Consider the following 22219-nt stretch of genomic DNA (forward strand, 5'->3'; position numbering starts at 1 on the left):
CCTCACCTATGCATTTCCACCTCTCTGCTGGAATTCCCCCACTGCATTGTGATTCTCAAATGACCCTCTGTCCCCTAGCAGCACCTGGGATCTTGACAAAATGCAAATTTCAGATCCACCTACACTGTCAATTGGCCTTGAGGGCAACCCCAGCTGTGGGCTCAGCAATCTGTGATCTCAAGGGCTGCTCATTGAGTTTGAGACCCTATGAGAATAACAGAGGCCTGAGCTGGGGGGTGACAGCTCTGGGGAAATGGGACAATGAGGCAAGAGCCGGAGGCTGAGCAGTATCAGGTGAGAGACACAGGTCAACACGGCAAGAATCCCCTGTGAGTGAGAGGGGAAGATTGAGTCTAAGAGACAAGAGTATGACAGCAGCTTCCATTCATTCACTCATTCACTCAACACATACTTGCTGCCTGAGTACCCGTCACTCAAGGAGGCACAGTGGATGAGACAGACAAGGTTACTGCAGATTAGCAAGGCCCATCCAAAGAGTAAACCGAATGTTCCTACTGGCCAAGCTTTGAAGGTAAAATACAGTTGAAGGAAAACAAAGAGTAATGGTTTTGACTTTGGTCTAAATTAATTTTGATCACAACGTTAACACAAAGCTAACAAAATTCAGAATGAGGGGAATTTTTAAATGAATAAGAAACATAGCTCTCTTTCTCGTGCCGTCCTTCCCTAGAAAGTCTTATTGAAACTTAGGGAAGGAATCAGAGGAATTGCTACTGCTTTCAATTTGAGGCCCATAGAAAGAAAAAAATCATTAATTCTTCCTGAACGGGAGCCTCTATATTCTACAGGATATATATTCTACAGGAGAGGATAAAAATATACATGTTAAATTATTACACAAGCGCCGCAAACATAAATTAAAGAGTAACGCAATCAAGAGAGACCAGAGCACATAGCAGCATTATTCCCAAGAGCACCATATTGGAAACAAGCCAAATCAACTGGTGAATGGATAAAAGACATGTGCTATATGGGATGGAATATTATTCAGCCATAAAAAGGAGATACAGTACTCATGCCATCTACAACATGAATGAAACTTAGAGACATTATGTAACGTAAAAGAAGTCAAACACAAAAAGCCATAGAGTGTGTGGTTTTATTATCTGAAATGTTCAGAAGAGGCAAATCCATAGCGACAGAAAGTAGATTAGCAATTGCCAGGGGCTGGGAGTGTGGGAGGAGAAATGGGAAGTGCTGCTAATGAATGTGAATAAGGGGTTTCTTGTTAGGGTGATGAAAATGTTCAAGAATTAGAGTCTTGGTGGTTGCATAACTTATGAATATACTAAAAACCACGGAATTGTATGCTTTTTTTTTTTAATTCTAAATATACAGAAAGAATTGAACAAGAAAATCTTCCTGAGGAGCTGATGTTCAAATTAAGCTTTGAGCAGTAAGCTGGTCCCACAAAGAGGATAGAGAGAATATTCCAGTCAGAGGAATATTCTGGCTGGAATATTCAAGGTTCAATATTCAAGATTCAATATTCAATATTCAATATTCTGGCTGATGTTCAAGGTTCACAGTGAGACAGCTGGATGTTTGTAGCTTGCATCCGTTCTCATTTGTCGTTGCACATGGAGTCCTGAGGCAGGAAAGAGTTCAGATATCTGAGGATCCAGCAAAGGCCGTCATGGGAACTTTGGCCAACAAGGAGGGGAACATTCCAGCTGTGGATTATCAGACCCATTTACAGAGTGAAACGTGCTCAAATTAACTACTCAGGGTGTTACAGGCAAACCCCGACATAAAATGGGGTTGCCTGACTGTGGGTCCCCACCCGCGTGCTTAAAGGGGACTTATTAATGCTAAACTGCAGACATACACAAAAGGTTGATGAAAGGTTTATTTACAAGGGAAGGGGAAATGGGAAATGAATAACTCAGGGAGAAAAAGAGGGAGACAAGTTCGTAAATGTGTCCAACCCGTTTCCGCTGACCTGGACTCCCAATGACCCTCTGATCTGGCAAAAACCTAGCACGCCTTGTAGCCAAGCCAGTGCCCGCCCGGCCACATGGCCAGTTAAATACCCAAACAGAGAGCCTGGTTGCTTAACTCCACCCTCAGTTCCTCGCAAACTTCCCTTTGGTGATCATGGGATTTGTAGTTCCCAGTGTGGTGGGGGTGGGGCCCACAAAGCCTGTATGGAGTTTGCTCAGGACATCCTTTGCCCCTATCAAGGGGAGGGACTGAGATACAAACCAGAGTGTCTTTGAAATCAGCGTTCAACCTCCTTCCTGCCTCTGTGCCGTTGGCAGGGACTGAAACTCTCGGGAGCTACAGGGAGGAATACATGAAGCAAAGGCAGAGGCCTCCCTATCTAACTTGGCTTTTTCACTTCTAAACAACTTCTTGTCTTCAGGAATCTCTGATCCCTTCTGGAGTTCAATAGAAATTCTGTGTTATTTTTTTCCAAGAATCCACCAGATTCTCTGAGTTTCCCCCAAATTCCAAAATACTCAGGCTTTTAAAAACATGGCAAAGTATGTCATCAGGATGGTTACCATGCACTTGGTCAGCACTGCCATCTGCAGATCCCCTGGTCTTCTCTTGCGTGCCTAAATTCATGATAATTCAGCTCAAAGGCCAAGGACAGTCCCCCCAAAGACAGTTCCCCAAAACAGCCCTTCCCAGAGAACGCTGTGTACACAAGGGTGCTTAGAGACCTCCACATCCTGAACATGAGTCTTCCAGGCATGGCTCACTCACTCCAGGGGCTGCATAAAATGATATGCATGGGAAGGGAACAGGAGAACTTTTGTGTATGGTCCTTAGTCATTAAAAGCGAGAAACTATGAATAATGCTGCTGTGCACATCGGATGCACATTATCTTTTCAAATTAGGTGTTTTCTTTTCTTGGGATAAATACCCAGCTATTAGATAACCAGATCCTAGGGTAGTTCTATTCTAAATTTTTGGAGAAATCTCCATACTAGTTTTCTATAATGACACCAATTTACATTCCTCACCAACAGTGTATTTTGTGTTCCTTTTTCTCCGCATCCTTACCAATACTTGTTTCTTGTCTTTTCTATAAAAGTCGTTGTCAGGAAACTCTTATACTGCAAGAGCCAAATAATGGTTGCTAGAAGGGAAGAGGTGGGTGGGATGGGGTCACTGGGTAAAAGGGGGCAATTGTATGGTAATGGATGGAAACTAGACTCTTGGTGATGAGCATAATGGCATACACATAAGTGCTGGTTTTTAATGATGGACGCCTGAAATCTATAATGTTATTAGCCAATGCTACCTCAACTTTAAATATGGGAAATTGATTTAGTGTATTGATGTGTGGATGACCAATGTGTATTGATGGGTGCCCTCATTGTGCAATGCCCACATCACATGGTGAGGTGAGAATCAGGAGCATTGGACCAAATGGGTAATTGGCAGCGGCATCCAATGCACACTGGGGTGCAGTGCCTAAAATGCAGTTTTGCATGCACCCCTAAAATAAAAATGCAGGTTAAATTATGTAGTTTTACAAATCTAATCATCACTTAGCAGACCTTTGGCTTATAAAGATCCTCCTTAACAAAGCCATAGAAGAAGAAAATACCACTCAAGCAAATACAGGAGCTATAGACTTGAATCTCCCTTCGTGTTGACAGCTTCCCAGAAGTCAAAGTTGCTATGGTCTATTCAGATCCAAATTAAACCAGAAAAAAAGTCAAAACTCTCATGAGAAGTATTCAAAATAGGGGTTTATTAATGGTGAACTTCATCCTCAATGTACATCATGTTTTGAGATATCAGCTAATGGCTGCATGAAGTCATTGTGATTAGTGGCAAATTTAAAAGTATGATTTTTCATCTTCAACTCAATTTAAAATTTCTGCTCTTCTGTACACTTTATAATGTACTGAGTAATTGCTCACGGATGGGTGCATATACTTATTAATAAATGAGTATATATTGGGATAATTACTAAAAATATGTTACAAATAGACATGTGTCAAAAAATAAAAGTACTGAATTAGGCAGTGGGAGGAATCCATTGTGTGCCAGAAGCCAAACAAATGCCCAAGGAGTAATTTGTGGCACAGTGTTGGGTGCTTCTCAAACTTCAACATGCATCCTATGACCCAGGGTTTTGTTAAAATGCAGATTCCTTTGAATTAAGTCTGCAGGTAAGTCTGCAGGTACTGTTCCAGCTCCCAGGTGATGGAGTGGCTGCTGGCCACACTGAATAGCAATATCCTCAAGGTACCGTGAGGATATTTCAACTTGACTGAGCCATGGTGTCTGGCTATTTGAACAGACATTATTCTGCATGTGTCCATGAGGGTGCTTGTTGGATGAGATTAACATTTAAATGGAGAGACTGAATAGTGCCCTTCATAAGGTGGTAGGCCTCGTCTAATCAGTTGAAGAATTGAATATAACAAAAGGCTGACCCTTCCTTGGTGACAGAATTGTCCTATCTGATGGCCTTCAAACTGGGATGTCAGCCTTTCCTGGTTCTCAACAGCCTGCTGGGTTTTTTTTTTGTTTTGTTTTGTTTTGGTTTTTTTTGCTGGGACCCTCGGCAGCGGCCAGGGAATGAACGGGCGCTGCAGAGGCTGCGGGCAGCCTCACAGCCCAGCGCTCAACTGCTGCACCACCAGGGGAGGCCCAGCCTGCTGGATTTTGAGCTCAAACTGGGGCATAAGTTCTGGAGATTTGGGGCTTGCCAGCCTCCATGATAACTTGTATCAACATCTACACTATTATCTGTATATCTGTACCTATGATTGATTGTAGATAGATAGATAGATGGATAGATAGATAGATAGATAGATAGATAGATAGATAGATAGATAGATCGATCCTACTGGTTCTGTTTCTCAAGAGAACCCTGGCTAATACCTTACTGAAAAAGCAAACCTTTCCGTAACCCAATTCAGAACAATTATGTTGAACCATTTCCATTTTTGAGGTCAAAGATTATTCACTGCTCTCTCAGCATAGACCACAGTATACCATAAGCACTCAATAAATAGCTATTGAATGAGTATGTGAATGAGTGATTGAGTGAGTGAGGAGCAGTCTTGTCATGTAAAACAGGTTGCCAGAAGCCAGACCTCCTCTGCCATGACAGTGAGCAAATAAAAGAACCCAACATTTGTGACAGGCTTCAGAGCACTAGCAGCTGCCTCAAAGTCTCTGGGGCCCCCAAGCCTCAGGGGACCCCAAGCCTCCAGGGTCCCCAAGGTCTAGACTTTGTTCAGACTTTTAAACAACTGAAGAGAATTTCTCAGCATTTCCTCTTGCACCAGAAGCATCATTTATTTTTCAAGAATGCAAGGCCAACAGGCATGAGGGCACTTTCTGGAGTGGAGGTTACATGGGTGTCAACATTTGTCAAAGTTCACAGACCTGTACACATAAAATGCATGCATTTTCTTACATACATTTTGCCCCAACAAAGTGCTTTTTTAAAATTGCGGAACTTGGTGCCCAAAGAGGAGCAAACATATCTTGCGAGGAAAAATAATTTAGAGACTTTTCCATGGCCAACAGCATGTACACGCCGGGACTCTCCAGGGTGGAGAGATGGTCGAGGTCATAGGATATCCCCCAAATGCATGGGCGGAAGGGGAAGGGAAGCTGGAAGAACAAAAAGGCAAGGGAATGAGAGACATTTGTCACTTGGTGCCATTTTTTTGCAAGGGACACCAGCGCTTTGGAAGTGCACGGGGAAGCCACACAGGCACTGTGCTATGTAATCTGCCACTTGGATTTCTCCGTCTATTTGAAGGTGGGCAAAATAATGACGTGTGTTCTCTACTGGCTTCAAGTGGCGAGAGCTTCAAACACAGACTGCTGCCCCCAAGGTCACTTTGCACCAATGTCTCTGCCAGGAGGGGTGGCCTGCTGGGGCAGGTGCACAAAACAAGCCTAGCTTGATCTTACAGTGGCTTTTTGAACTGGGCCTGGTGCATGCGTTGTATTTGCAGGACATGAATCTCTTCTTTGGGATCTGAGACTGAAATTCTGTTGCGTGTGCTCAAAGGCAGGGTGGCCTACTGGCCAAGGATTTGTGCTCTAGCCTGAGACTGTCTGGGCTTGGAGCTCAATTCCTCTACTCACCAGGAGATACTGCTCATCCTCCTGGAAAGCGATCTATGCCTCTACAAACAGCAGATTGTCCTAGGCCTAGCGCACTGGAGAGGGACATCAAATTAAATGAGAATTTACACACAAGCTTATGCAAAATAGCGAAACCAGCAAGGATTTTCTCCATCTAGACCAACACTTGGCAATGGACTCATGTCCTCACACATGCGTCGTTCCCTCCCCTTCTGAACCTGCTACCCCCTCCTGCAAAGATTATAGGCAAGTCTGGAGAGGTTTAGAGGCTTGACCAATGTCACACACTACAAAGATGTAGCAGAGCAAGGAGTGGGCACCGAGACCCATCACCCTCTTCAGTAGATAAACAAAGAAGATGATGATGAAGGGTAGCCCCCAAGCAGCAACCATATGACAGCCTCTGTGCTAAGAGCTTCCAGGCCTGGTCTCAATGAATTCCCACACAAGTCTAGGACACAGGGAACATTATCTGGTTTACAAACAAGAACCTAGGACTCAGAGGGGTGAAGAAATTTTCCCAAGGTCACACAGATAAGTGGCCAAGCTGGAATTAAGTCTAGGCCACATGACTTGAGCCTGTTCAGACCAACCTGGCTATCTCTCTCGGGGCTACAGATAACACAACTGAGGGGTGGTGGATGGTGTGACCTGAGAGCCTCCTAGGGGGACAGTCACCAGTTACTGGGAACCAATATTTAGTTGCCTTATGAAAAATGCAAGTCCAGTGTTGTCAGATCCAGCAATTTCTTAAGAAAAACCAGAAATCTGGATTTCTGTGCAAAACCTTCCAGATTTCCAAAGTTTGGCAATTGGCTCTAAAGTTGGTTTTAAAACGCCACACATAATAGAGACTAAAGAGATTTCACAGCCAGATGCAATGAGCCTTGACCGGATACTGGTTCAAAAAGCCAGGCTCTAAAAGACATCTTTGCAGGACTGGGGCATTTTTAACATGATTGGATATTTGATAATAATACAGGCTTTTAATTCTTTTCCTTTGGTGTGGTAGTGGAATTGTAGCTTGTAGTTTGTGGGAGAATATTCTTGTTCTTAGGAGATCTATGCTGAAGTGTGTAGGGACAAAGTGTCATGTCTGTGACTTATTTGTAAATGCCTCAGCCAAAAAAAAAAAACAAAGAAAAAAATGGGGTGGAAGGAAGGAAGGGAGGGAGGGAGGAATTGAGAGAAATAGCAATAAATGAAATAAAACAAAAACTAATAATAGATCATTCTAGAACAGTACTTCTCAACTGGAAGATTCTGCTCCTTGATAACATCTGACAATGTCTGGGGACATATTTTACTGCTGCAACTGGGATGTGGGGTAGGTGCTACTGGCCTCTAGTATGAAGAGGCCAGGGAGGTGGCCACACACCATGTGGTGCACAGGTAGACCCCCAGAGAATGATCTGGCCCCCAACGTCAGCAGTGTCCAGGTGAGAAGCCCTGGTCTGGATGAAAGCTATGCTGGAGTTCATTTTATTTTTCTTTCAAGGTTGTTTTCTTTTTTGCATGTTAAAATGTTTCACAATTTTAAAAATCGAGAAAAAATTAAAAATAAAAATGAGACGACATAAACAGAAATACCTTGCAGGCCAAACAAAACCTGTCTGCATGGTTTGCCAACCACCATTTACAATCATTTCTTCCAATAAATACTGGTCCAATGTGACTGCTGTTTGCAGCTGCTGAACAACCTCTGGACAGTTCTCCCCACGTCACATGCAAGGCCCCCACCACCTCCGGGCATTGCGGTCTTTCTGCTCATTTCAGTCCTACATCAGCCCAGCAGGAAGCAGGGGCTGTGCCCATGACTCTGAGCCTGAGAATTGACATCACGGAAGCCTCTTCGGGGAGAACTCAAGGGCACTGGAGATGGAGCACTGTGATGAGCTGTCAGTCTCTGATGAGAAGGTGCTGATGAGATGAGAACGCCCATCTCAGTGGCCCCTGAAGCCCCAAACAAAACAAACGAAGAGGCTGCAGCCAGCAGGTTCATTTCACCTGCAAGCCACCTATAACCTCTCTGATGCCAAGTGAGGCATGCCAGCGCCTCCCAGGCAGCTCTTCACCCCACAGGCAAAATCGTATTATGGGCTCACTGACACACTGGAGTGCAGATGCCATGTGCATTTGGAAGGCTGGGGCAGCCCCAGCACCAGGGAAATACACACAGGGACAGAGGCACAGAGAACAGGCAACAGAATGTAAATAGAAGAGTCAGATTGGACTCATTCATCCCACACCCAACCCTGTAAAATGGTCCAAAACCCAAGTCCCCAGTGTCCCAAACTGTGGACCTCTTTATATGAGTCATTTGGGGAGGTTGTTAAATGCAGATTTCTGGGGCCCATCCCAGACCTATTGATTCAGGATCTCTGTGGGTAGAACTCAAGAATATGCATTTTAGGATCCTCACCCCAAATTTAGATGCTTGCTCAATCTGAACAGGTCTTCCAGGAACACCAGGAGGAGGGAAATTCCACAATTTTCTAATCAGTGACCTTGGGCAAGTCAACCAACCTGAGCCATGATTGTCTATTATGCAAGTGCCTGTCTTACAGGGTAGAGAATGTTTAAATGAGAGAATGTTTACACCCATGCGTACACACACACACACACCCCCCAGTGCAGATGAGCACCCAGACCTATGCTCAGCAAACATTAGCTCCTTTTCCTTCATGGTGATTGGCTGAGCATTGTAAAACCTGGAGAACCTGGTAAAAAGTACTGATGCTCAGACCCCACCCTAGAAATTCAGATTTAAAAAGTCTAAAGTGGGGCCTCTGGCACCAGTATTTTTTAAAAAGCATTCATGAGGATCCTAAAACAGAACCGGGTTGAAACCCACACCTTAGGATTTGTCTGTAACAATCAACTATTCTTCCTCTTTGGGAGTGTGCCTTCTGCTCCATTCTGGAATATCCCAAATTTGTAACAGGAGAGCCAGTTTAGATGCTCTGCTACCCCAGGACTGGGTACCCCTAGAGCCTGCCTGCAAAGTGCCTGCAGAACAAAGTGGCTGCAGCCTGCAGTGCTGAGTGATTCTTTTCCCCTAACAGGGCGGGGGGCCGGGGTCTGGTCCAGGGCCAGGAAGTTGAGCGCCAGAGGGGCCTGCAGGCTTCTAGTGGAGTGAGGTCTCCCCAAGAAAACACAGATCAGAGAGGCTGCAGCTTGCCCCAGGCTCTCCCCCAGGCCCAGAGGTTAGCTCTCAGCATCACCTTTCCACCGCCTGCCTCTCCCTCTCCCCCGCCCCACCCCAACACCAGGCGGGCTCCTTCAAGAGCTGCTTTGCAGGTTAGGGTTTGGTGGAGATCTCAGCAGAGGAATGAACCGGAATAGCAAGGCAAAGCAGCCTACCTATCCCGGGGTGACTCTCCCTACCAAGGCGACACCCGCCACCGCAATCCTGCGTGGGTATCTCACCCGCACCTTAACACAGACCCTGGGATGGACAGGGGCGGGCTGGGCCTAGGCAAGAGGAACTCCCCATACCTGGGGGAGCAGCGGATGGGCGGGGCCAGCGCTCTACTCAGGCGTGTGTCAGAGTTTCCCAGCCCTCATTTTTACTTCACTGCCTGGAGACCTCTCGGTCCATCCATCCACACCTCCCGCGCTGACCCCAACTGCAAGAACTTCTCCGCGCCTCCCCCCAAATCCCTCCCCTCTGGGAGAAAAAGTCATCATCGGATACTCTGCGTATAAATAGAAAATAATTACTAGTGAGGTGGTGATGTTCCTTCGCCTATTTTTGGTGGGTCTCTTTGTTCAGATTTTTTAGGCGAGGCGCACGGAGCGCGTGCATACACTGGCGCGCACGCAGGCCCGCGGCGGAGGTGGGGGGCCAGGCGAGGGGGGCCGCAGAGCGACTTGGTTGCCCCGACTCGGACAGATGGTAGAGCTCGCGCCACAGTCACCCAGCGGTTCCCGGGCTGCCTGTCACTCTCCAAGCCCGCGCGCCCCGACCTCAGGCCACCCCCTGGCCTCTGCCTGGGTGGGGGGCTGCAGGCTCTCGGCTGCGTCCTCCGCCTCCAAAGTTACTGGCTTGTGCGAATCAATTTAGACACTTTAAAAAAAGCAAAAGGCAAATAGCTCCATTAATCCCCAAATGCCTTCTCCCATCTGCTGCGGCTTGCTCGTGCTGGGACTTGCATAATGAATAAGACAAACGGGAAAGTTGACGAATCAGGGTGTCTCGGGGGTGCAGGCGCTCGGGGAGGGGGCTCCCGCCCTTGGCACGCGCGCGGACCCCGGCCCGAGGCTCGGGGCGCCGCGGAGGCCCCGGTCCCCTTGGCGGCGGGTGTGGGGAGGGGGGTGCAGCCCGGGTTCCAATTCCCGGGACCCGGCAGCTCAGGGAAAGCGAGGCGGCCGCTCCAAGCAAGGCTTTTGTTCTCGCCCCCCTCACTCCGCACCTCCCTCGCCTCATTTTCGCGAGTCGTACGAGTTGCAGGCGGCACACACTCCTTCCCGGCCTCCCGCACACACGCGCGCGCGGCTCACACACGCCCCCCGGCCCCTGCGGGCTCGCCTGCCCCTGTTTACCTAGAGGCTCGGGCTGGCATCCGGGAGGTGGACCCCTCCCCAATACCCAAGACTTCGGGGCACCGGGCCCCCCAGGAGTCTCTAGTCCTCTTCAATGCTTGGCGGGAGGGGGCGGCCAGAGATCTAGGGGGTCGGAGTCACTCCACACACGCGCGCGCGCGCGCACACACGCGCGCACACACACACCCGCTCACATCCACACCTGTGCTGCGCCCAGCGCCCCCTCGCCGCTCTCCCAGCCGAAGTTGGCTTCCCGGGTGCCATCCCCTGAAGGAGATGCTGGGGTGGGGGGGAGCGCCACGGCCTGGGGGAAGGTGGAGAGGGGAGAGAACGGGGGACAGCGGCGCCCGGAGGACAGGGCGAGGGGGGAGGCAGCCCACCTGGACATGTGCTCCCTCTGGGGCCGGTGCGCTTTCTCCAGCCCCAGCTTGGTGAAGATGCCCACGAGCACCATGACGGCCACCACCCCGCAGATGATGTAAACGATCAGGTTGGTCTTGTCCTTGGTGGGGTCATGCAGGGGGTCGTCCTTGCGCGCCGGGGGCTTGCCGGTGTTGAGCCAGAGCGGGGTGTCGTAGTTGGTGCAGGTGCTTTGGTTCAGGCGCCGCTTCTTGAAGGTGCAGCAGAACCGGAAGCCACAAGTCCCGCAGCAGAAGATGAAGTCGCCCGAGCTGCAGTTGAACGGCGGGTCCCACTGGCCCATGACATCGAAGTAGCCCCGGCAGAAGTCCGGCGTGGGAGCCCGGGTCGGGGGCGCGTCCGAGGCCCCCGCGCCCTCGCCGGCCTCTCCGGAGGCTGCCCCGGAGCGGTTGCCCCCCGCCAGCACCACCACGCCGCCCAGCTGCGCCAGCTGCCCGTGCCCCGCTCGCTCCTGCGCGCGGCACACGCGGGCGCACAGCTCGGTGAGGAAGCAGCCGAGGAGCAGCCGGAGGACGCGGCGCATCGTGTCTCCCAGCCCGGGCTCGACCGCTCGGCCGCCGCTGGAGCCGCTGCAGCCGCCTCTCGACGCGCGGCCGAAGCTGCCGAGGCTGCTGCCGGGGGCTGCGCGCCGCCGCGGGCCGCACATGCAGGGGACGGCGCGGGGCGCCCGGTGGTCGGCGGCCACTGCGCTCGGCTCAGCCCGCGCTCGCCTCCAGCGCGCCGCGCGCCGAGGGGCCGGACGGGGAGGAGCGCGCGGGCCCGGGAGGGGGGAGGGCGAGCGGGGGCCACGCGGGGTGCAGGTCCGGCCGCGACGAGGGAGGCGGGGGCCGGAGAGCGCGCGGAGTCCGTCTGTCCGCGCCCTCGCTCCGCCCGCGGCTCGGGACTCGCCGCCCGGCGCCCGCACCTGAGACGCCGCTCACCTCTCCAGCTCGCCAAGTGCGCCCGAGAGAGCGAAGCGACACTTGTGGAATGGAGGGAGGGCAGGAGGGAAGGTGGGGGGGGAGGGCGGGCCGAGGAGGCGCGAGGGGGGGCGGGCGCGAACCCGAGAGGGGCGGGGGCGCGGGGAGAGGTGACTCGGGCGGGCGGGAGCGAGTTGGGGGCGCGCGGAGCGGCGCGGAGCTGGGCGGGCGGGGAGGCGCGAGCTCGGCAGCCGCCGAGGCTGCGGGAACGGCTCGGTCTCCCCGAGGTGGGGAGCGCGGCGGGACCCCCCGCGCCCTCCCGGGGCTGGAGGCGCGGCTCAGACCTGTGCAGGGCGCAGAGGCGGCTCCGCCCGCGGCTTTGTCAAGGGTGCGTGCGCAGGAGCTGCGGCTGGATCTGCCCACCAAGAAAGCGGTGACTGGGGTGAGGCGGGAGAGAGAGGGACAGACTAGGAGGCGTCCACTCCAAGGCAGACCCGGGCGCTACCGGACCCCGATCGGCCCCTCTCACGGCCAGGTGCGCGGGGCCACCCTGCCTGCGCCCTGGAGACGGGCGCGCAGCCCGCGTGGCTGGACAGCCTGGGCGGACCGGAGGACCAAGACTGACCTGGCAAGGGGGGGTGGCTGGACCCTGCGCCCAGGATAAGCACCTCCCGAAGAGGGTTTAGGATAAACTAAAGTCAGGGAAGAACTGGAACTGGGGGTGGGGGGCAGAGGACCTGGGGGTGGCCTCGGAATAGGCCTGGGCAACTGGCAGGTCTCGAAAGGGTCTCCCCGCGGAGTCACCCAGTCCCCCACCCCCACCCCGCCCCGACCTGCCACTTTCTGTCCCTTTCTGCCCTCGCAGCGCTCGCTCCGCCCCACAGGAGGGCACCCCGCGGCGCCGCCTCTGCGCGCCCGGATCCCACGCAGCGCCAGGCCTGGGCGCCTCGGCCGCCCTCCCCGACCTGGAGCCCGCGCGGCGTCGGCCTCCGGAGCCCGCCGGCCCCCGCCCCGCCGAGCCCCCTGGACTTCCTCACCCGGGACTGCGGAGCCCGGCGGGCTTCCTCTGCTTCCAGCCTCCAGGCACCGCTCAGCGTTTCCAAATCTGCCCTCTCCTTAGCCGATTCCAGCCAGCGCTCGGCCCTCTCCCATTGCTCCCACTGCTTCCTCTCCTGTGCTCGAATTTGACTCCAGTAGCCCCTAAAACAGGATCTGTACCAAAGCTGCGACACCAAATTTAGATCTCCACACGCCCCTGCGTTTTGTTTTTTAATTGCATTAACTAAGTATACACTTCGCAGTCGGCTAGGGGATTTGCAGGGAAATGTTGCCTCCACCCTCCACTCCATCGGGCTGCAGTCAAGGGCTGGGCTTCCCCGAGCCTTTTCAAAGAACCAAGAAGTTGAGCCACATGCACCATGACACGAGGGGGTCCCCTTAGCTAAAAATCCGTGGGGGGAGGTGTTGGGACCCTACTGCAAGTTTGCTCAGAATGAGAGGGGCTTTAGCTCACTGTGTGTTCTCTTTGAAGAAACATCACCTCCTCCCTCCACAAAGTTGGGAAGAATGATCCTGTGCCCACAAAAGCAGAGCAGGGGATGCTGATGGCGCTTACCAGGGGCCCTGGAAGCTTCGCGGAATGGAGGGTCGTGTCATGTCCCAAATCCGCCTGGACAGGGCATGAGATTGTTTAGTTTCAATTCACTGGCATCATTATCAAGGGGTCCCCCGAGTAGGACAGGGTGGCGCGTCTGTCGACCCACACCCACTACCACAGTGGTTCTCTGCAGACTCAAGCCTTGTGTGCAAGCTCGCCACCCTGTCCCCTAGCTCGTTCTTTTCTAAAATCACCTCCTCACGGCAGCCTAGACCGCGCCTAGCACAGCGGACAAACGGAATATTTGCTGAGCCGCTGAGCCACGGGACTTGTCTGCCTCTCTCCACTAGGCCATATTACCAGCCCACACAACAGAGGGAGAGACTGAGGCCCAAAGCAATTAAGCCAGTTGACCCAGGTAGCTCAGTGAAGTGCTGCTGTTGGCATTCCACCTCAAAAATGTGGCTCCCGGGCCGTGTTCTCACCACTGCAGGCAGTGCCTTCCTAAAATAGGCCTCCAGACTCTCCAGCACCTGGTAGGATGTTAGGCACTAGGTTTTTTGTTTCTGTCTGTGTGCCCGCATTGAAATGTAAACTCCTTGACAGAAGGGTGCTGAACCCTTGAGGAGCCCTCAGCCTCCAGCACAGGGCTGTCCCCGCTAGCACTCCACATGTGTGGAGGGTCTTCTTTAACTTAAGATACTTAATGCCAGCCCCTGTCTTAAACCAAAGGAGGAACCGAGGCTTACGGGGAGGGGACAAGGGCATTTCTGCCACAGGAAGCTTGCAGAGGTTGGGAGATTTCTACACACTAAATCGGAATTGGAGAAAGCTAATGCTCTGGGCTTTCACAGTCCAAGAAGCTGAGCTTCAGAGAGGTTAAGGACTTGGTCCGAGGTCACATGACCAGCAATGGGACAGCCAGGACCGGCTAGAGACGTCCAGCCTCCGGCCACCCCATGCCAGGGTGCCCACCGTGGCTCTTCCCCAGCAAGTGTGAAGCCTGAGTGGAGGGCAGCAGTGCTTACAAGTCACAGACACCTCTCCAAAAGAGTTGAGGGGTTTAAGGCACGTAAGATTCGATTTGCAAAAGAAGGGGTGGGGGAAAACCTTCCCAAAAAGAGACAAAATCTGGACAGAAAAGCCCACTGCAAAGTCTGTCGCCAATGTCTGTAAAACATTGCCTGTCACCAGGACATTTGAGTCCAGTCCTCACAGGAGAATGGCTGGGCTGCTTCACTTTAATTAACAGAGACTGCCCCCTGTACGCGACAGGGAAAGTGCAGGAGGCTGCTGCCAGGAGCCGCAGGTCCCTCTGCTTCCTAGCGATGCCAAGGATGCCAGACCTTCAGTCTCCTAGCCCCATGATTTTGCCCAAACCAAATTCTCTTCCCACTCCTGTCTGCCCTGGCTTCCACTGCCCCCTGGAACAGAGCCGGAGATGACTCCCCAAGCCTTTGAAAAATGTTTGGAAGAGGGAAGAATCGTCTTGGTTCATTTTACTCTTTAAAGGAAAAAAGTCTATTTCCTGTGGGAACATCAGGTCAGTAAACAGTCAAGACCTGCTAATAGAGGTGTGATTCCCGGGAACAGGCCCTGGTCAGGAATATGGAACTGAGAAGGTATTGTTTTCCAGGGTTCCTGGGGAAGGGATTTGATGACCTCCCTAACTGAAACACCTGGCTAGTTCATGGAAGATGAAAAATCATCACCCAGTGCCACACACTCCCCCCTCCCCATCCCATACCACTACCCAAGTGAATTCATGCAAATATGTTGAAATTAAAATTCAGCTCTTAATGAAAGTGCTTTCTATGAATGAAACGGTGGCATTATTATTTACAATACAGGCACTTTTAATATCTAAAGAAGGTTCTCATTTGCCGCTAGCCTTAATTATGGCAGAATGCGGTGCACCGGCCCCAAGGATGCAACTGTCTGCCATCCCCAGCGATTAGGGAAGGAGCCACCTAACAAAGAATGTCTCCTTTCCTGGACAGGCAAACGAGATTATTTGTGTTGTGGCTCTGGTTCCAGAGTTGTGTGTTAATCATCCTCATCAGGTGGCTTTTAGGATTTCAAAGGGGTTTCTTAGCAACTGTTAGCCTTGGTGGGGGGTGGGGGGTGGGGGGGGGAAAATGAAATAGAAGCTGTTAGTTGGCGACCTCTGGAGTTCTGGGTGAAATTGGAAACTGACCCCAGACATGGAGGGCAGGAAGAGATCAAAGAAAGAGACAGTCCAGGGAAGATTGGTAGGGGGTGGCTTTATTAAGTGAAGGAACTTATAAGAGGCTTGGCCTGCACCACAACAAGACATGTAGCTCTCCACACCTGCCTGCCTGAAGTTTAAGTTTATAGAGAGGCTTTGCAGGGTTCGATCCCGCATCCAGTCCAGACGGTCTCCCTGGTAAGGTACTCTCTTCAGTCTGTCTTTTGAAACTGCTGCTTGGGTAGAAACAATTGAGTGGAATGGATATTTCAAGGACATTTCAAGGGGAAGGGTCAAAGCCTTTGATTGCTCCTTGCAGGCCACATCCTCTCTATGACCTCTACATCATTCCATGACCTCCACGTCCATTCCATGACCTCCTCCAACAGAAACCAAAATGTAGCTAGCAACTTGCCAAATGCCAGCGACATACTGACTTGATAGGTGTTACTCTCTTGTTCTGAAGATACAACGGAAGCCTTGCAGAATTGAAGAGGGCTCCTCCAGGCTGGAGATGCTAAGTGGGATGATTTTTCGTGGCACCCCACCAACGCTTTTTTGACTTGGTCTATGTTTATGTTAACGTGTATCAGGAAAAATACAACATGTTAAACCTGGTTTCACAGACAGAAATGTTTAAGATATCGTTAATTATATTTAGTACATCATGTTGAAGTTCATTTGAGAAAGACAAAAAAAGCATGATGGAAGTCATCAAAGATGTACAAATAAAATAATGTGAAATGTCTAGCACTGAGAATGAAGTTCAGGAAACATGGACTTGGTCAGGGTTTCTCAGCTTCAGCTCTGTTGGCATTTTGGAGAGAGTCATTCTTTGTTGGGGGCTGTCCTGTGCACGGTAGGATGTTGAGCAGCATCCCTGGGCTCTCCCCACTAGATGCCAGTAGCACCTCCCAGTTGTGATATGCAGACATTGCCAAATGTCCCCCAGGACGGAAGGGGAAGTAGCCAAAGCAACTGAGAACCATGAGTGGTGCCAGTGTTTAAATCCTGGCTTGCTCATGTGAAAGTCTATGACCTTGAATCTTAACCTCCCTGAGTCTCAGTTTCCTCATCTATAACATGGGGGTAAGAATAGTGCCTCTCAACCAGGAAGGTTAAGCACCCATGTAGGGTGTGCAGTGGATGAAACCTTGACATGCCCAATAAAACAATATACTACAGTAAACTTAGAAGGAATCAGGACTGAACTGAGCTCTAGGGAGACAAAATCCTAAATGGAGCATCGACAGACAGGCTTGAGACATGCCATTTCTGTGGTGTCACTAGCCCCATGCTCGGGAGAGCCCAGATTCATGCTATGTGGCTGCCTTACTGAAATTCTCAGTGACTTTGAACAGAGTCCCCTCATTCATGAAGGTGATCCTGCATATAGGGATACAACTCTGCTAGAAATAGAGGTCAAGCTTATGGGATCTTGGAAAAAGATGTTTGACTTTACCTACCCAAGCAAGGAGGGCTTCTCAGGGTTAGTGACACTTAAGTAGTCCTGAGGTCAATGTATGTAAGTATTCTCAGAAACATAACTGGAAGAATTTTAGTTGACTCTCCTTTAAATAGTTCTCAACTGCTAGCCCACAAAACAAAACCTGTGTGTTTTGAAGTTTTCAGTGGTCCATAGAAAATTGAGGGAAGAAATAAGGTTGATTAAATGTGTTCAACAAACAGGTATTTTAGGGGCCTTCTTGGTGGCGCAAGGGGTTAGGCACCACACTATGAAGCAATCCACAGCCTCTGCAGCATGAGTTCTATCCCCAGCTGGCCAGGGAGCTACCCACATGGAGCAGCAGACTGCTCCTGTCTCGCCCACTGCTCCCCTCAGAGTGTATTTCACTCAGTCTGCCTCTTCTGTTCCCCACTCTGTCTCTGGTGAATCCTCTCACCCCCCACTTCTCTGACCTGTACCCCAGCTCTTGTATACATAAATAAATAAATCTTTAAAAAAAACAGGTATTTTAATTGTTGTATATTCTATTTGTGTTGCAATTCACTTTCTAAAGTGATGTTGGAGTTAGTAGGTGTTCATTTTGTACTTAACCTAGTAATTTTTAGTGGTATTTTTAAATTTTTTCTTATTAAGGGAAATGAAATGAAATGAAAGTCCAGAGCCTGAGACCACTAATTCAAGAGACTCACAGTTCTTTTGTTCACAAGAACAAGCATTATCTGAATAATTTAAGTCCCTCCAACTGTACTAATAAATCCAGATAGGTTGTGGGATCCTGTTTTTTCCAGCTAACTACATTAATTAAAATAACTGGGTGTATTCAGGGACCAGCTGAGACTACATGGAAATCCTACAGCTGTTAACCCCCCAGACTTGAATCTGGTTATATCAAATAAGCGCAGGTTGTATCAGTTAGTTTTTGCCAGGTAACAAATCAACCCAAAAATGTAAAGGTTTAAAACAACTACTTATTTAACTAACCGTTCTGTGATGTTTGGCCTGGTAGAACTTGGAGCATATGATCAGAAAAGACTGGAGATGAAGGTCAATTAGGGGGTCAGATTAAAGAGTTTCATGCCTTGCTAAGAAGCTCAGACTCTTTCCTACAACTGATGGCACCTCATGAAAAAATGTAAAGAGAGGCATATTCAGATTCCTATATATGTATCACTCTGTTGGCTAATCTGGTCCTCATCACCCATCTGGGACAGAGAAAAAGCCAACCAGTCTGGGCTGAGAGCCAAAAATGAGCCAAAAAGAGACTTGACTACATTGTTGATGGCTTTCTAGTTCCTGAGATTTGGGGATTCTGTGTGATACTCTTGGATCTTCCAATAAAGTCCTCCTACCTTCCTCCCATTTTTGCCTAAATTAGGCCAAACTAATTCCTGTTGCAACTTTAACCAAGCTATTCTGTCTCCAGTTTCTCTCTTCAGTCCTCCATCCCATCACCACGAAATGTTACTTTTTGTTTTATTCTTCCACTATTATATGAATTGATTGGATGGAGGGGAAGCAGGGAGAGTGGAGGAAATGTACGCCCAGGGGTATGAGTAGGGGGGAGGGGAGGAATAGGCAGAGAGGGAAGGAGAAGGGAGGACAGAGAGGAGAGACATGTACACACATACACGAAGTCCTATGGAGGAAAGTTTCCTCTATGACGTTGCTTATAATAGTAGAGGGTGAAAACCACCTCTACCAATGAGAATTTGACTGTGATCGATGACCTCGGGCACAGAGCTCTCCATCAGTGAGAGACTGGGTAAATAAATTACCGTACTTTCATATCAGAATGCATACAGTGGTTAAGAGGAATGAGCAGTTAAAAGAACTTGGAACACAGACAAATGCTGGCTGCTTTCACTCATGCATGGAATATAAAGGAACAGACATAACCGAACCAAAACAAACCCTTGACTGCACAGCAAATAAAATGGGAAAACAAATAAATAAATGATAAAGTAGGAAAAACAAATGAATGGGATAAACCACTACCAGAGCAGGAGCATGAGAATGGGGAGCAAAGTGGAGAAGGGGCTCAGTGGACTGTGATGGAAGATTATGGGTGCTTGGACGATGGGTGTGATATGGTGACCTACATGTGTACCCCTAAAACATACAGGTTTGTAAACCAACATTATTACCTCAATGAGCATAATTTATTTATTTATTTATTTTTTGTGGGACCCTTGCCGGTGGCCGGGGAACAAACTGGCACTGCAGAGGCTGCGGGCAGCCTCGCAGCCCAGCGCTCAACCGCTGTGCCACCAGGGGAGGTCTGAGCATAATTTAATTTTTAAAAATCTGGGACTCTGTCTAGGCATTGTCTCCTTACAGCACATGATGTGCTGTATCTATAAATCTTTGCATCTATTATCTATGTATCTGAGTATGTATTAATATCAAACAATCTTTAAGATATAGTTTAGGGCCTCCCTGCCCTGGTGGCCTAGGGGTTAAGTCTCAGCGCTATCACTGCTACAGCCTGAGTTCGATCCCCGGCCAGGGAGCTGACCCACATGGCACAGCAGACCTCTCCTGTCTCACCTGCTGCTCCCCTCAGCAGTGGATTTCAGTAGATCCACCTGTTCCGCTCCCCACTGTCTCTGGTGAATTGTCTCACCTCTCATAGCTCTGACCGACACCCCAGTACTTCTATGCAAAAATGAAAACAAAAATAGACGCTCATGCTTACAATTGACAGGCTATTTCTGGAAAGACATGCTAGAAGCAGTAGTGGCCTTGAGGGATAGGAACTAGAGGGGGAAAAGTAATTGCTTAAAGTAAAGGAAAAGAAAAGCAGAAAGAAAAAGAAAAAAAGGAATGGATGACGAGTTAATAAAAGAGAGAAAATGAGCTTCAAACAGCTCAACAAAGATCACTTAAGATCCCAGTTCTACTGAGGGATCCTTGACCTTGACCAATTCATTCCTCTTCTTCGAGCCTTGGTTTTTCCTCTGGAAAACAGATCAGCAGTATTTGCTGCTCTCGGCAGTCCCAGCTCCAAAAATTGTCTCCAGTATTCACTGACAAGCTAATTGCTCGGGCACAACTTTCTTTCAAATTAAAGCGGTAATTGTCCTGGCTTCCCATAGCAGAATATGATGTTACCATCATAATGTGAAACGACTTTTTCTTTATGAGACTCATCTTTGGAATCTGGCACCTAAAAGGATATAAAATAAAGTCATATTTTCAAATCATGTAGAATGAGATGGTTTTTATGAGCAAAAGTGGGTATCTGATCAGCCCTTGACCCTGCTCAGAGAAAAGTTTCTGTTCTCACGTCCTCTATGGCCTCATCAGGGATGGACCCAGATGTCTGGCCCAGGAATATCTAATCAATTATCACGCTCCCCAAAAAGCAGTTCCCCTCCAGCCCATGAACTAAGAGGCTGGGGAGGGTGGGGGTGAAGAGCCCCTTATATCAATGCTTAGGAACCAGATTGAAAGTCGCCCAAGGGTGGTACCAATGGCTTCCCCGGTACCAGCCACCATTCTCACACATAGTAGGTGCTCGATAAATATTAACTGAAAGAAAAGAGAATCACTAATGGGTAGGTTCATGAATTGTTACTGCTGAGGCTCTCTAGGACCGCCCACTCCTTTTTTTTCAAGACAAGTTTTCCAGCTTTTCTTTGGATTTCTATCTTTTCTTTTCTTTTTTCTTTTTCTTTTTTCTTTTTTTAAGATATATTTATTTTTATACAAGAGCTGGGGTACAGGCCAGAGGCACAGGAGGGTGAGAGGATTCATCAGAGACAGAGTGGGGAGCAGAACAGGCAGACTGACGAAGTACACTGCTGAGGGGAGCAGCGAGCAAGACAGGAGAGGTCTGCCGCTCCATGTGGATTGCTCCCCGGCCACTGGGGATCAAACCCGCACTGCAGAGGCTGCGGACAGATTCACAGTGCTGCGCTCAACCCGCTGTGCCACCAGGGAGGCCCTCCATCTTTCTTTTAAAATCCATTCACACCTAAGCTAATTTGAACAGATTTTGGTTTCTTTCATCCCAAAGGGTCCTAGATTGGGATTTTTTTTTCCATAAATATGAATCAGTTTTCTCCCAAAAATTACTTTCTTTGAATTAAATGCTAACAAAATTCACAGAAACATGTTCTATAGTTCAATTCAATTCAATAAACCAGCTAGGAACTATGGCACAGCTGAAAGATGAATAGGGCAATGTTTCGGCCACTGGGGAACATTCAGACAGAGAGATAGGGACACGGTTAATTATCCTAATGGCAGACAAAATAGCAGGGGAGGGGTAAATAATGCTCTGTGGAAAGAAGTAGGAGAAAGAGATCACTATTGGGCAAGACTTCATAGAGGTAGCCATGAAGATGGACTGAGAATGAGTAGGATGTCCCAGGAAGGAGTATTCTGAGCACAGAGCTCACTTTGAATAAAGGCAGGAGCCAAGGAAGATTGGTACGTTGTGTGGTCCAGTGATGGGCTGATGGTGGAAGGAGGTGAAAGGCAAGCTTAAAAGGATGAGTAGATGAGATAAAAATGTGAATGAATCACATAGTCTTTTACCAAGACCCCAGCTCAGTATGATGATTATTCTGGTGCACAGGGATTCTTTTTTAAAAGTGGCACATCCAGCAGATCTCTGGGTGTTAAAAGGACACCTGAAGGTCTAACAACTCTACAATGCAGAAGAAGAAAAATGATTAGACGCTGTTTCAGTGATGGCTGCTTTTTCTAGTCAAGATGTATGTGTGAACAATGATGTAAGAAAAAATTTTTTTAATTTTAAATAAAATAATAAAAGAGGCCTCCCTGGTGGCCTAGGGGTTAAGTCTTAGCACTACCACCACGAAAGTCCATCCCCAGCCAGGAAACTGACCCACATGGCACAGCAGACCTCTCCTGTCTCCCCGCTGCTCCCTTCAGCAGTGAATTTCAGTAGATCCGCTTGTTCTGCTCCCCATTCTGTCTCTGGTGAATCCTCTCACCCCCCACATCTCTGGCCTAT

The 22219-nt window shown here is 49.4% G+C and overlaps 1 protein-coding gene across 2 annotated transcripts in view; it reads right to left on the reverse strand.

Annotated features, from left to right (window-relative positions):
* The window catches only part of SHISA9 (shisa family member 9), a 239807-nt gene extending 228222 nt beyond the window's left edge, over positions 1-11585 (reverse strand). The window contains exons 1-2 of one of the 2 annotated variants that reach the window (XM_037504569.1): positions 11016-11585; positions 6112-6157 (exon numbers count right to left, since the gene is read on the reverse strand). In XM_037504569.1, the coding sequence (XP_037360466.1) occupies positions 6131-6157; positions 11016-11585 (597 nt within the window). In that variant the 3' untranslated portion in view covers positions 6112-6130. Of the gene's footprint in view, positions 1-6111; positions 6158-11015 lie in introns of those variants that run through there. The other variant, XM_037504568.1, reaches the window with a different exon arrangement.
* Positions 11586-22219: the final 10634 nt, after the last annotated feature.

This window comes from Talpa occidentalis, unplaced genomic scaffold, assembly GCF_014898055.3.
Source record: "Talpa occidentalis isolate TD23 unplaced genomic scaffold, MPIMG_talOcc4v2.1 talOcc4.12, whole genome shotgun sequence".
NCBI classification, from domain to species: domain Eukaryota; kingdom Metazoa; phylum Chordata; class Mammalia; order Eulipotyphla; family Talpidae; genus Talpa; species Talpa occidentalis.